Source organism: Mus caroli, chromosome 4, assembly GCF_900094665.2.
Source record: "Mus caroli chromosome 4, CAROLI_EIJ_v1.1, whole genome shotgun sequence".
Classification (NCBI taxonomy): domain Eukaryota; kingdom Metazoa; phylum Chordata; class Mammalia; order Rodentia; family Muridae; genus Mus; species Mus caroli.
In genome coordinates this window covers 131,301,750-131,311,475 of record NC_034573.1, presented here as the reverse complement: position 1 = coordinate 131,311,475, position 9,726 = coordinate 131,301,750, and the positions used below count along the sequence as shown (strand labels likewise).

Sequence of the window (9,726 nt, the reverse complement as noted above, 5' to 3'; positions counted from 1 at the left end):
TATAATCTGGCAGAGGTTGAAATGGCACAGTTGCTGGTTAGCCATGCTTACGGCCAAGTCACCACAAGCCTAGGGCTTTTAGCTGGAGCCCTACAGGGATAAGAGATGGAACAGGAAGTCTAGAGGACAAGGAGGAGTGCCCTCCCCTACTCTAGCTTGGCTCTTTCTTTCTGCCCACTGTCCTTCCAGTCACAAGTGACCTTTCCTCCAGATCCCAGGGCCCAGGCCCGCCCTGGCCAGCAGCAGCTGGGATTGGTCTGAGCCAGAGGAGGTGTGTCCAGCTTCCCATAGCCCTGCTGATGAACAGCAGGTGGAGTTCCAAGACAACCAGGGGCCACCAGCCAGTGGTAGGATCTCTGCCCTCTAGACATGGCACTGGCCCCCTTTGATCCCCAGCCCTGTGGCCATGCAGAGGTACAGACTGCCTAGAGACTACCATCTATAGCCTGTGCCATGAAGCCGACTCGGGCACAGATGGCTCCTGCCATGGATTCGAGGGAGATGGTGTCCCCGGCTGTGGACCTGGTGCTGGGTGCCTCAGCCTGCTGCCTGGCCTGTGTATTCACCAACCCCCTGGAAGTGGTAAAGACCCGTCTACAACTGCAGGGGGAACTGCAGGCCCCAGGCACCTACCCACGGCCCTACCGGGGCTTTGTGTCTTCTGTTGCAGCCGTGGCCCGGGCAGATGGGCTGTGGGGCCTGCAGAAGGGGCTGGCTGCTGGCCTTCTCTACCAGGGCCTCATGAATGGTGTCCGTTTCTACTGCTATAGCCTGGCATGCCAGGCTGGCCTCACCCAACAACCAGGAGGCACTGTGATCGCAGGCGCTGCGGCTGGGGCATTGGGGGCCTTCGTGGGGAGTCCTGCTTACCTGGTAAGTGTCTTCTCCTTCCTTTAAAACTCCGTGACCAACGTGACCAGTGGACTTTGTGGCCCTGGGTTGGGCGTGCCAGTTTGGGAGGGGCCTATTCACTGGGAATATCTGGCTTAGACCTGAAATCTGCCCTCGCTCTGACCCTTGCTTCTTTGGGGGCCATGCCCACTGGTCTTAGCTGGGAGAGGGAACAGCTTATGGAGTAGGTAGATTCTAGTCCTTGCTTGCCTGTGGTGGCACCTAGGGAGCCTGGCATACAGTAAGAATAAAAACTGCCACAGAGCAGAGGACTGTTGTGTCCTGGTCTAAACACTGAACACTTTACTCTGTCCTTGAGAGTGGCAACACAGAGTCCCAAAGATCTCCTTAAGAAACCTGAGCCACCAAGATGTGTGCCAGGCCTCAGGATGTGGCTCAGTTGGTATTGTGTTTGCCTGACATGTACTAAGCCCTGGGTATGTTCCCAAACACAACATAAACCAGGCGTGGTACCGCTTGCCTGCCTACCCATAAGCCCAGTATTTGAGAGGTGGAGACAGGAAAATCAGAATTAAGGTCATGGTGACAAGACTTATTTGGTGCCAGCCTGAGGTACGTGATGAAACACAATGTCTCAAATTTTAAAATAATAAAACTGAGCTCTGGCCAACCAAGACTGTCTCTGAGCTTCAGATGTGGGGGTCAGGGATACTATGCAAGGGGAGGGGCTCAAACACGCTCAGCTCAGTTTCCAGGCTCTATCCTAGAGCTCCCATCTGCTCTGAACTTGCAGGTCAAGACACAGCTACAGGCCCAGACAGTGGCTACTATGGCTGTGGGGCATCAGCACCAGCATCAGGTAAGATTACTTCCCCGGGACCCGGGGCTCCAGGCTGTGCAGGCGCAGCGGCTCTCTAGTGACCCATACCATCTCCTCCCTGCAGGGTGTCCTGAGTGCGCTGGAGACCATCTGGCGCCAACAGGGCATGCTGGGGCTGTGGCGGGGTGTGGGTGGGGCCGTGCCCCGAGTCACAGTAGGTTCAGCTGCCCAGCTGGCCACCTTTACCTCTGCCAAGGCATGGGTACAGGATCGACAGGTAAGGAGCTGGGAACACTAATACAGACAGGGAGTGGGAGGTTTCCTGCCTCTGTCACACAGGGTTGGTGACAAATGGGGCCCAAATCAAAACCTGGTTTTGCTGAACATGGTGAGATGCACTTACGTTCCTAGGCCCAAGCTACTACCTACATGAGGAAGAAAGACAGGGGAAATGGGAAAGGAAAAAGGGAGAGAGGGATAGAGAGGAGGGAGAAGGAAGGAAGGAGAGACAGAAGGAAGAAAGAAGGGGAGGAAGGGGAGAGGGGTTGCAGCCAGGACAGTGATCCTCACCTGTGATCTCAGAACTTAGAAGGTGGAGGCAGGAGGATTGCAAGTTGGAGAACACCCTGCTGCATAGCAAGATCTGTCTCAACCAAGAGAGAATGAGCATGCTTGATGGTATAGGATGGTATAGAGGGAGGGAGAAAATAAAGTTGTTAGCTCTGCCATTATAGTTGCGACCTAGCCTTTGTGTCTCACAGGAGTTGGGGTGGGGGGTCATCGGTGAACTCTAAAATCATGGAAAAATGCAGGGTTGGCATCGGGAGTTGGAAATGGCTGGAGAGGTCTGATTTGGTTGCCCAGCTCAGCCCTTCCAGCCCTCCTGGGCTGGGGGCAGGGGGGAGAGCACAGTAGGGGTGAGTATAGGCAGTGGGTAGGGTGAACAGCTTGTGCCATCTCCACAGTGGTTTTTGGAGGACAGCTGGCTGGTGACCCTGGCCGGCGGCATGATCAGCAGTATAGCTGTGGTTACAGTCATGACACCCCTGGACGTCGTCAGCACGCGGCTGTACAATCAGCCAGTGGACAGAGCTGGCAGGGTGAGCAGGGGACAAAGGGAACGGGGACACACACACACAGAGCCACCAAGGAGCACACACTATATTCACAACACATTAACAGGCAAATCCCAAGTTCTTTGGATTTTATTCTGTTTCTTGATGAAGAAATCAACTCAGAGAGGTCCAGTGACACAGCTGAGGTCGCCCAGATGTCGTTAGAAAAGACAGGGTTGACTGGGCAGTGGTGGCGCACGCCTTTAATCCCAGCACTTCGGAGGCAGAGGCAGGTGGATTTCTGAGTTTGAGGCCAGCCTGGTCTGCAGAGTGAGTTCCAGAACAGCCAGGGCTATACAGAGAAACCCTGTCTCAACAAAAACAAAAACAAAAACAAAAACAAAAACAAAAACAAAAGAAGGAAGGAAGGAAGAAAGAAAGAGAGAGGCAGGGTTTGGAATTTTGGCCTTTCTGTCATAACGTCAATAGGAAATGTGAGGACAAAGGTGTGTGTGCCTCCATATCCAAGCCGTACCCCTGAAGGAGGCTATCCACCTGCAGGCAAAGGCTCCTTTTTATTAGCGTCACAGTCTATAACCCTCCCATATGGGAACAGATGCACTTCTGACACCACTAGACACACTCGGCTGTGTCATCTGGGACCCTCAACTCTCTCCCCATGTTTATTATCCCCAGGGCCAGCTGTATGGGGGCCTCGCTGATTGCCTGGTGAAGACCTGTCAACAGGAGGGACCCCTGGCGCTCTACAAAGGCCTAGGCCCTGCCTATCTGCGCTTGGGTCCCCACACCATCCTTAGCATGTTCTTCTGGGATGAGCTTCGGAAACTGGCCACGAGGGCCCAGCACCAGGGCACCTAGACTCAACTCTCATCCCACCACCAAGCCTGCCATCTGGTGGAAGACTGGCTGCCCAGAGCTAGCTTGAGTCAGGCCCTGCCACAAGCCAGGGGGAGAGGGCAAGGAACGATGGACAACTGGGATCTATTGAGCCCCAGGACCAGTGTGCCCCATGTCACCACCTCTTTATTTCCCTTCTCTCCCCTGGGTTACCATGCCTTAGCTCATGGCCACAGCAATGCCTACATATAAAGATTCCCATTAGGGGAGCCACTCAGCTACACTGGCTCCTCAGTCCTCCACCCACTGTGTGGCCACATGAGCCTCTCTCAGCATGGGGAAACTGAGGCTGAGGGGAGCCATGTCTCTGTGGAGCCACATATGTTTGCCATGACAGAGCCAGGACTGGAGTTCAACTCTGCCTACCCCCATACAATGCTCTCAAGGAAGACACGGCTACATCAGGACTACTGGGCTTCGTGTCCCTCAGAGGCCACTGCATGTGAGACCCTTGTGCCACCAGGGAGTCCTTGGTGTTCCCAGAGTCTAGTTGGCCAAAGCTAGTTATCAGACCAAGTTATGAAGCCGCCTCAATGGCTTAGCAAAACAAACAAACAAACAACCCTGTTTTCCTACCTTCTGAAGCTGGAAGCGCAGGAAGGTATTGGTGGTGTTGGCGACTCTCTTTACTTTTATTTCAGTTATCTGTGGTGCTGTGGTAGAGCCAGGGCCTGGGCATACTGGTCACCTTATCTGTCCGTGGTCCACACCACAGCCCAAGGCTGACTTCTCCTGAGACCTCCTTCCTTGACTTTAAAATGAGCAGCTTCCTTCCGTCTTCTCTGAATCTGAGTCAAATCGGCTTTCCTCAGGCTGGGGACATAGATCAGTCGGCAGACTGCCCACCCACTGCTCACGAGGCCCCCCCGGATCCAAATGAACTGGGCATGATGGCACCTGCCTGTATTCTCAGCCCTGGGAAGGCAGAGGCAGGAGGACCTGGAGTTCAGAGTCATCCTCGGCTCCATAGCAAGTCTGAGGTCAGCCTGGATTCCATGAGAGCCAGAGAGGAGAGAGAGGGAGAGGAGGGGAGAAGGGGGTTGAGGAGGGAGGAAAGGGAGGAGGAGGAGGAGGAGGAGGAGGAGGACAGGGAGATGGAGACCCAGTTCTGTTGAATAGGACCCACACAGGGACTGCATATTACCGAGGGAGCTACCACGGCCTCCCTCTACAGTCCCTGAGGGGCTGGATTAGGGCGTCAGCAGCAGTCTTGGAGCGGTTGAGTCCAGGCTTCCTGTTTGTGTACGTCCCAGGGGAGCTCAGGCCTAGGGAAGAGGGTGCCTGACCATGTGGGTCACGGAGCAGAGCCACTGCAGGGCCAACGACACACTCCGAGCCCTCTCTCCAGACTGCAGGCACGCCCCACCACAGGGACAGGTGTGTAAGGCACCCAGTGGCCTTTCTCCTATAAAAGTGGACACCCGCTCTTGGCCAGGTAGCCTCAACCACCTTCCCCAACCACTTCCCAAATGAGAAAAATTACTCCAGATGAACACTCCTGAACACTCCAATAAAGTTTTATATTTTGTGAACTTTGGTAATTGCCCTCTGCTTCCCTGTCCCTGTCCCTGCCCCGCCCCGCCCCAAACCCTCAGTCTCAAGCCTTTTATTTCTAGGAAAGACCCAAAAAGCAGCGCCCGCCCGCCCAGGTGAAGCCTGCCACCTAGTGGACAGAAGGACAGTATGACCCCGAGATAGACTGCGCTCAACCTGAGTCTTAGTCTTTTTTTTTTTTTTTTTTCCTGAGACAGGGTTTCTCTGTGTAGCCCTGGCTATCCTGGAACTCACTCTGTAGACCAGGCTGGCCTCGAACTCAGAAATCCGCCTGCCTCTGCCTCCCGAGTGCTGGGATTAAAGGTGTGCGCCACCACACCCAGCTTCAACCTAAATCTTAAGGGGATTCCAAACCCTTCTTTCCCTGTGGCTTGTAGAAGCTGAACTACTAATTTTCAGAAGCCCAAAGAGACAGAGCGCTGCGGGGAGCAGCTCTGCTTTGGGAACTTGAGAGGGCCAAGTCACACTTCAGGTCACACCTGAGAGGGGGAAGGCCAGGTGAGCTGACCGAGGAGGGACTTCCGGAAGGCATGGTGGCCTTGAAGTCTAGCGGGGACAGACCAGAACCAATTAACTGCTTTGCCCTTGAGACCTAAATGGGAAGCCACCAGCAGCTGCGAGAAGACAGTGCCACTGAATCCAGCAACCTGGAAGATCTAAAGCGGCTGGATCCCCGGCCCCGCCCCCAGGCCTTTGACCCTTTCCTAGTCCCTCCCCTGTCCTCTAGAGACACCTTTGACCAGTGATATCATTGGGTTTGTCCCAGCGCGGACCCGGTCCGAGGCTGAGGCTGGATTCCTGGAGGCTGCCATGTTCTCCCTGCCTTCCCTCTCCTCCTGGCTCCCCAGCCTCCCTTCCTTTGAGTGGGGTTCCAGTCTCTTCGACAGCCTTCTGCAAGGTGAGCGCCTCTGGGATGCATACCTGCCCCTCCCCGCCACGTCCCTCCCGCGGGTGGGCGGAGTGCAAGGTGGGCCCCACATCCACGTGGGGGTCTCGGCTCCTGGCTGCCCCCTGAGCTCACCCTGCCTCCTCCCCGACAACCCTAACGCCCCCCACCACCCCCACTTCACCCTCTCCTTTGTCTGGCTCAGGCTTGATCGGGGCCCTTGGAGTCTCGGTTCTCAACAGTCTCCTGAAAGTTTACTTCTTCGTGGCCTGTGTCAAGTGAGTGTCCACGTCGGTCCCACCCAGCCCTGCCCAGGCAGTTGGTCCCTGAGCGGAGTCTGGTCTCTCTTGGAGAGAGCCGAGAGAGTGGAGCTGGAGACCTGGCAACTCTCCCACAAGACAGGACCCCGTGATCCTTTCAGCCCGCACCCATTCTGCCCCCACAGTGACCCCCAGCGGCAGCCCCAAAAGCAGCGGCTGAGAGCACAATGGGCCTCGTTGGAGATGCTGCATCTGGCTGGTCTGACCCTGTTCCTGACCTTGATAGGGTCCCGGGTAGCCTCCCTCGTGGTCTTGGAGTTCTCGCTCAGGGCTGTGTCCATGCTGCTGTCTCTGGGCAAGGTGAGACCACAGAGTGGGGCCACTCTGGGCCACTTTCATCCTCTGGATTGGGAAGTAGAGCCTAGTGACCCCCCCCCCCCTTTCAGATGGAAACCATAGATTCCAGTTTGTTGCCTGGCAGTACGAGACAGACCCAACACACACACACATCCGTGTAAATATCGGTTCTGTGAGCTAGGAGTGTGGTTCAGTTGGTAGAGTGCTTGCCTGGCATGCTCACACAAAGCCCTGGATTTGATCCCCTGCACTGTGTAAACCCAGGCCTGGTGACAACCTTGCCTGAAGGATGAGAAGTTCAGGGCCATCCTTGGCTATTGGGTCTGGGGCTAGCCTGGAATCCATGAGATCCAAAAACAAAAGGCTTGTTCTGCTGAGCTTTTTGCCTGGCCCTGGCTAAGTCCCTTTGAGGGCTTTGGCTCATTTTGTCCGGACAGCTGTAATGATTAAGGGTCTTCTTGGATCTCCACCAGTGTGGCAACTGACGCTCAAAGGAGCACACGGTTTGCCTGTGAAGTCGGGTCTTCAAGGCCCAGACCCATCACCCTCTAGCCAACTGGATGAACAAGAGAAACCACCCTCCTGATGCCAGCCTCCCGCCATGTGGCCTACCCTGGGCTCTCTTCCCCTGCAGGGCTCCGGGGACAAGGAAAGGCTCCAGCTCTTCCTGGTGTGTCAGTTCTCCCTGGGCTGTGGGCTAAGCTGTGGCCTGAGCTTCCTCCAGGAAGGTGCCCCTCACCGCTCCCTGAACCTGCTGCTGAGCCTGGGGCTGGCTGTACTCCTTGCCCTGGGTGCCCGGCGCCTAACCCGCCACATCTGCAGCCTCTATGAACTGCACAGCAGCCAGCGCTACTGTGGGGTCTGCTTGGGCCTGCTGGCCAGCCAGCACGGCATGCCCAGGCTCCTGAGCCGCACTCTGACAGTAGCCTTTGCTGTGAGTGATCTGGCGGCTGTGGCTCTCATCAACAAGGACTTCCTGAGCTCCTCAGAGGCCGTGCGGTTCTGGACCCCGCTCACCATCTGTTACACACTATTGGTCATCTACATGCAGGGTGAGAGCCCCAGGGCTGGGGTCCCTTCCATTGCCCACACTCCCCTTGTCATCCCAGCCACCCAGTCCGGGGACAGGATTTAGACTCTACTATGGGCTTCTTAGAGCAGCGATGCCATATAGGAACCCATCACATAGGAACCCTGAAGACCTGGTACCTGGGTTGGTCTTGAGGTCTAGGTAAGGTGAAAGGGATTGTGGGCCAAAGCACAGAGTGAAGGTGTGGCCATGCAGGACCACTGTGTGTGGTTCAGGGTTGTCTCCCCCCCAGGACCATAGGGATTATAGTCAAGGCTGGCTATAAATTCAGAAAGGCCCATTCTAGAGCCCTGGCCAACCAAGCTGGGCAGGGTCCTATGCAGGAGAGAGTAGCTGGTCAGATCTGGCCACTAGGAAGAGGCCCCTGGCTGCAGAATGGGAGTTAGTTGCAAGTGGAGGAGCAGGGAAGGGTGATCCAAGCGGTAAGAACAGCAGGTGTGAAGACCCTGAGGCAGAGATAGACTTGGCAGTCTCTGTGTATGAAGTGAGGAACCAGGACTGCTGTCTTTCTAAGTAAAGGGAACACAGATCGGATGAGGATGGAGAGACGGGACCAAGTCAAGTTTGACTGTGGAAAACAAGACTTCCATTAGTGTTCTCTAAAAGCAGAGGGATGGTGTCATCTTATTGGTGTGTTTAGGTCGCTTTAGATGGTCAGTGGAGCTTGGTCGGGAATAAAACTCAGGTGCCTTGATGAGTGAGCTTCGGCAAGAGGGGAAGGTGGCTGGGACCAGGATGGAACAAGAGAGAGACTGGCAGAAGCCGACTGAGCTGCGATGATTCAGACCGACAGGCAGAAAGGGGGAGAACCTTAGATTCCTGCCATCGACTGGCAGGGCTCTGTCCTCAACCAGGGGGAAACTTAAGGGTGGGTAAGAAGTCCTGTAGGTGCCCAGAGATGGAAGCAGGGCTGTGGGAAGGCAGTCAGGGAAGCTGACAAGATCCCGGGGGAAGGCAGCTGAGAAGTGGAACAGGCTGGCCCCAGCTGATCTCCAGAAGGTGCCGACTGAGACAGTGACAACCGCGTCCTACAGAGGAGCAGCGGCAACATCGCTTCAGCCTACAGGGCCAGGTCCAGACGGTGCTGGTGCGCATGGGTGGCCTCTTCCTTCTGTTGATGACCGTGGGCCGCTGGCTGGATCTCCTGAGTATCTTTTTCTCCCTTTTGGGTGAGCTGTGGTGCTTAGCCGGTATTCGTGCCTTAATCGACCTCTGCCAGATACAGGTAGGTACCTTTATGGACCCCCTAGCTCCCCACCCTGTTCCCAAGGTTCCCAGCACACACACACCCAGAGGTGACAAGAGTCGGGAGGGCAGGGGACCCTCACTCGGAGCGAGGAGCTGGGTACCAGGGACCACTCCAGCTGGCAACCTCGGGGGTCCCAGAGGGTAGGAAGATCCTGATGACGGATCTGAGACTAACTGGGGTTATGTGTCCCTTCGGACCCTCCCCCCAGGGCTTTCCACCCCAGAGGCCTACAGTAACAGCAGCAGTAACAGCAGAAGGAGAATCAGGATGGACAAATCCATGTGAGCCCCGGCCTTCCACACCTGCCCCAGCCAGGAGCGCGGTCCCCTCCTGATTCGCCCTGCGGAGGATGTGAAGTCAGTTTCAGGCCTGCGCGGGCTAACCAGCAAGGTCTTGACCGCACGATGTGGCCTGAAGACTGAGTGGCAGAGCTGGTCCTCACCTAGACTTTTGGGCAGGCCATGGGGGGGCTCTGGAGAAAGGGGGTGGTCAGGGCTGGGGACCTAGAGAGGTGGGGACATGAAGGCCTCAGAGTGAATCCCTCTCATGGAGATGGGCAGCTTCAGCAGACCCACTTTTCTTGTCTGGACAAGAGGACAATTGTGACCTCAGAATGGCCCCCGCCCTCTGGCCACCCCTCCCCCACCTTGCTCTCGCCGAAGACAATAAAGATGACTTTTCTCAA

The 9,726-nt window shown here is 56.0% G+C and overlaps 2 protein-coding genes and 2 long non-coding RNA genes across 5 annotated transcripts in view; 2 read left to right on the top strand and 2 right to left on the bottom strand.

Moving 5' to 3' along the window:
• LOC110292182 overlaps positions 1-919 on the bottom strand; it is a 5,642-nt gene extending 4,723 nt beyond the window's left edge. Inside the window, exon 1 of the long non-coding RNA XR_002377684.1 lies at positions 871-919. This is a non-coding gene — a long non-coding RNA (uncharacterized LOC110292182). The remainder of the gene's footprint in view (positions 1-870) is intronic.
• On the top strand, positions 297-5,177 carry Slc25a34 (solute carrier family 25 member 34). Of its 2 annotated transcripts, XM_021159319.2 has the most exons (5): positions 297-873; positions 1,646-1,711; positions 1,797-1,949; positions 2,638-2,772; positions 3,424-5,177. In XM_021159319.2, the coding sequence occupies exons 1-5, from the start codon at positions 454-456 to the stop codon at positions 3,604-3,606; spliced, it is 957 nt and encodes a 318-aa protein (XP_021014978.1). In that variant the 5' UTR covers positions 297-453; the 3' UTR covers positions 3,607-5,177. The 2 variants fall into 2 exon arrangements, with proteins under 2 accessions (XP_021014978.1, XP_029331972.1); XM_029476112.1 differs by lacking the exon at positions 1,797-1,949 and having other exon boundaries at positions 3,424-4,432.
• Positions 5,178-5,368: 191 nt separating this feature from the next.
• Tmem82 (transmembrane protein 82) lies at positions 5,369-9,726 on the top strand. The gene is made up of 6 exons (XM_021161501.1): positions 5,369-6,097; positions 6,291-6,363; positions 6,531-6,705; positions 7,337-7,754; positions 8,827-9,017; positions 9,250-9,726. The coding sequence occupies exons 1-6, from the start codon at positions 6,010-6,012 to the stop codon at positions 9,373-9,375; spliced, it is 1,071 nt and encodes a 356-aa protein (XP_021017160.1). The 5' UTR covers positions 5,369-6,009; the 3' UTR covers positions 9,376-9,726.
• LOC110293620 lies at positions 8,356-9,587 on the bottom strand. Its single transcript, XR_002377826.1, has 3 exons — positions 9,484-9,587; positions 9,273-9,381; positions 8,356-9,004 (listed from the first exon to the last, which is right to left on the bottom strand). It is a non-coding gene; the product is annotated as an uncharacterized LOC110293620 (long non-coding RNA).

Bases quoted from the DNA above. Each gene is read 5' to 3' on its own strand.
- Tmem82 (XM_021161501.1), top strand. From the start codon at position 6,010: ATGTTCTCCCTGCCTTCCCTCTCCTCCTGGCTCCCCAGCCTCCCTTCC. The intron at 6,098-6,290 runs GTGAGCGCCTCT...TGTCTGGCTCAG, and splicing joins CTTCGACAGCCTTCTGCAAG to GCTTGATCGGGGCCCTTGGA. The intron at 6,364-6,530 runs GTGAGTGTCCAC...CTGCCCCCACAG, and splicing joins TTCTTCGTGGCCTGTGTCAA to TGACCCCCAGCGGCAGCCCC.
- Slc25a34 (XM_021159319.2), top strand. From the start codon at position 454: ATGAAGCCGACTCGGGCACAGATGGCTCCTGCCATGGATTCGAGGGAG. The intron at 1,712-1,796 runs GTAAGATTACTT...TCCTCCCTGCAG, and splicing joins GGCATCAGCACCAGCATCAG to GGTGTCCTGAGTGCGCTGGA. The intron at 2,773-3,423 runs GTGAGCAGGGGA...TATTATCCCCAG, and splicing joins CAGTGGACAGAGCTGGCAGG to GGCCAGCTGTATGGGGGCCT.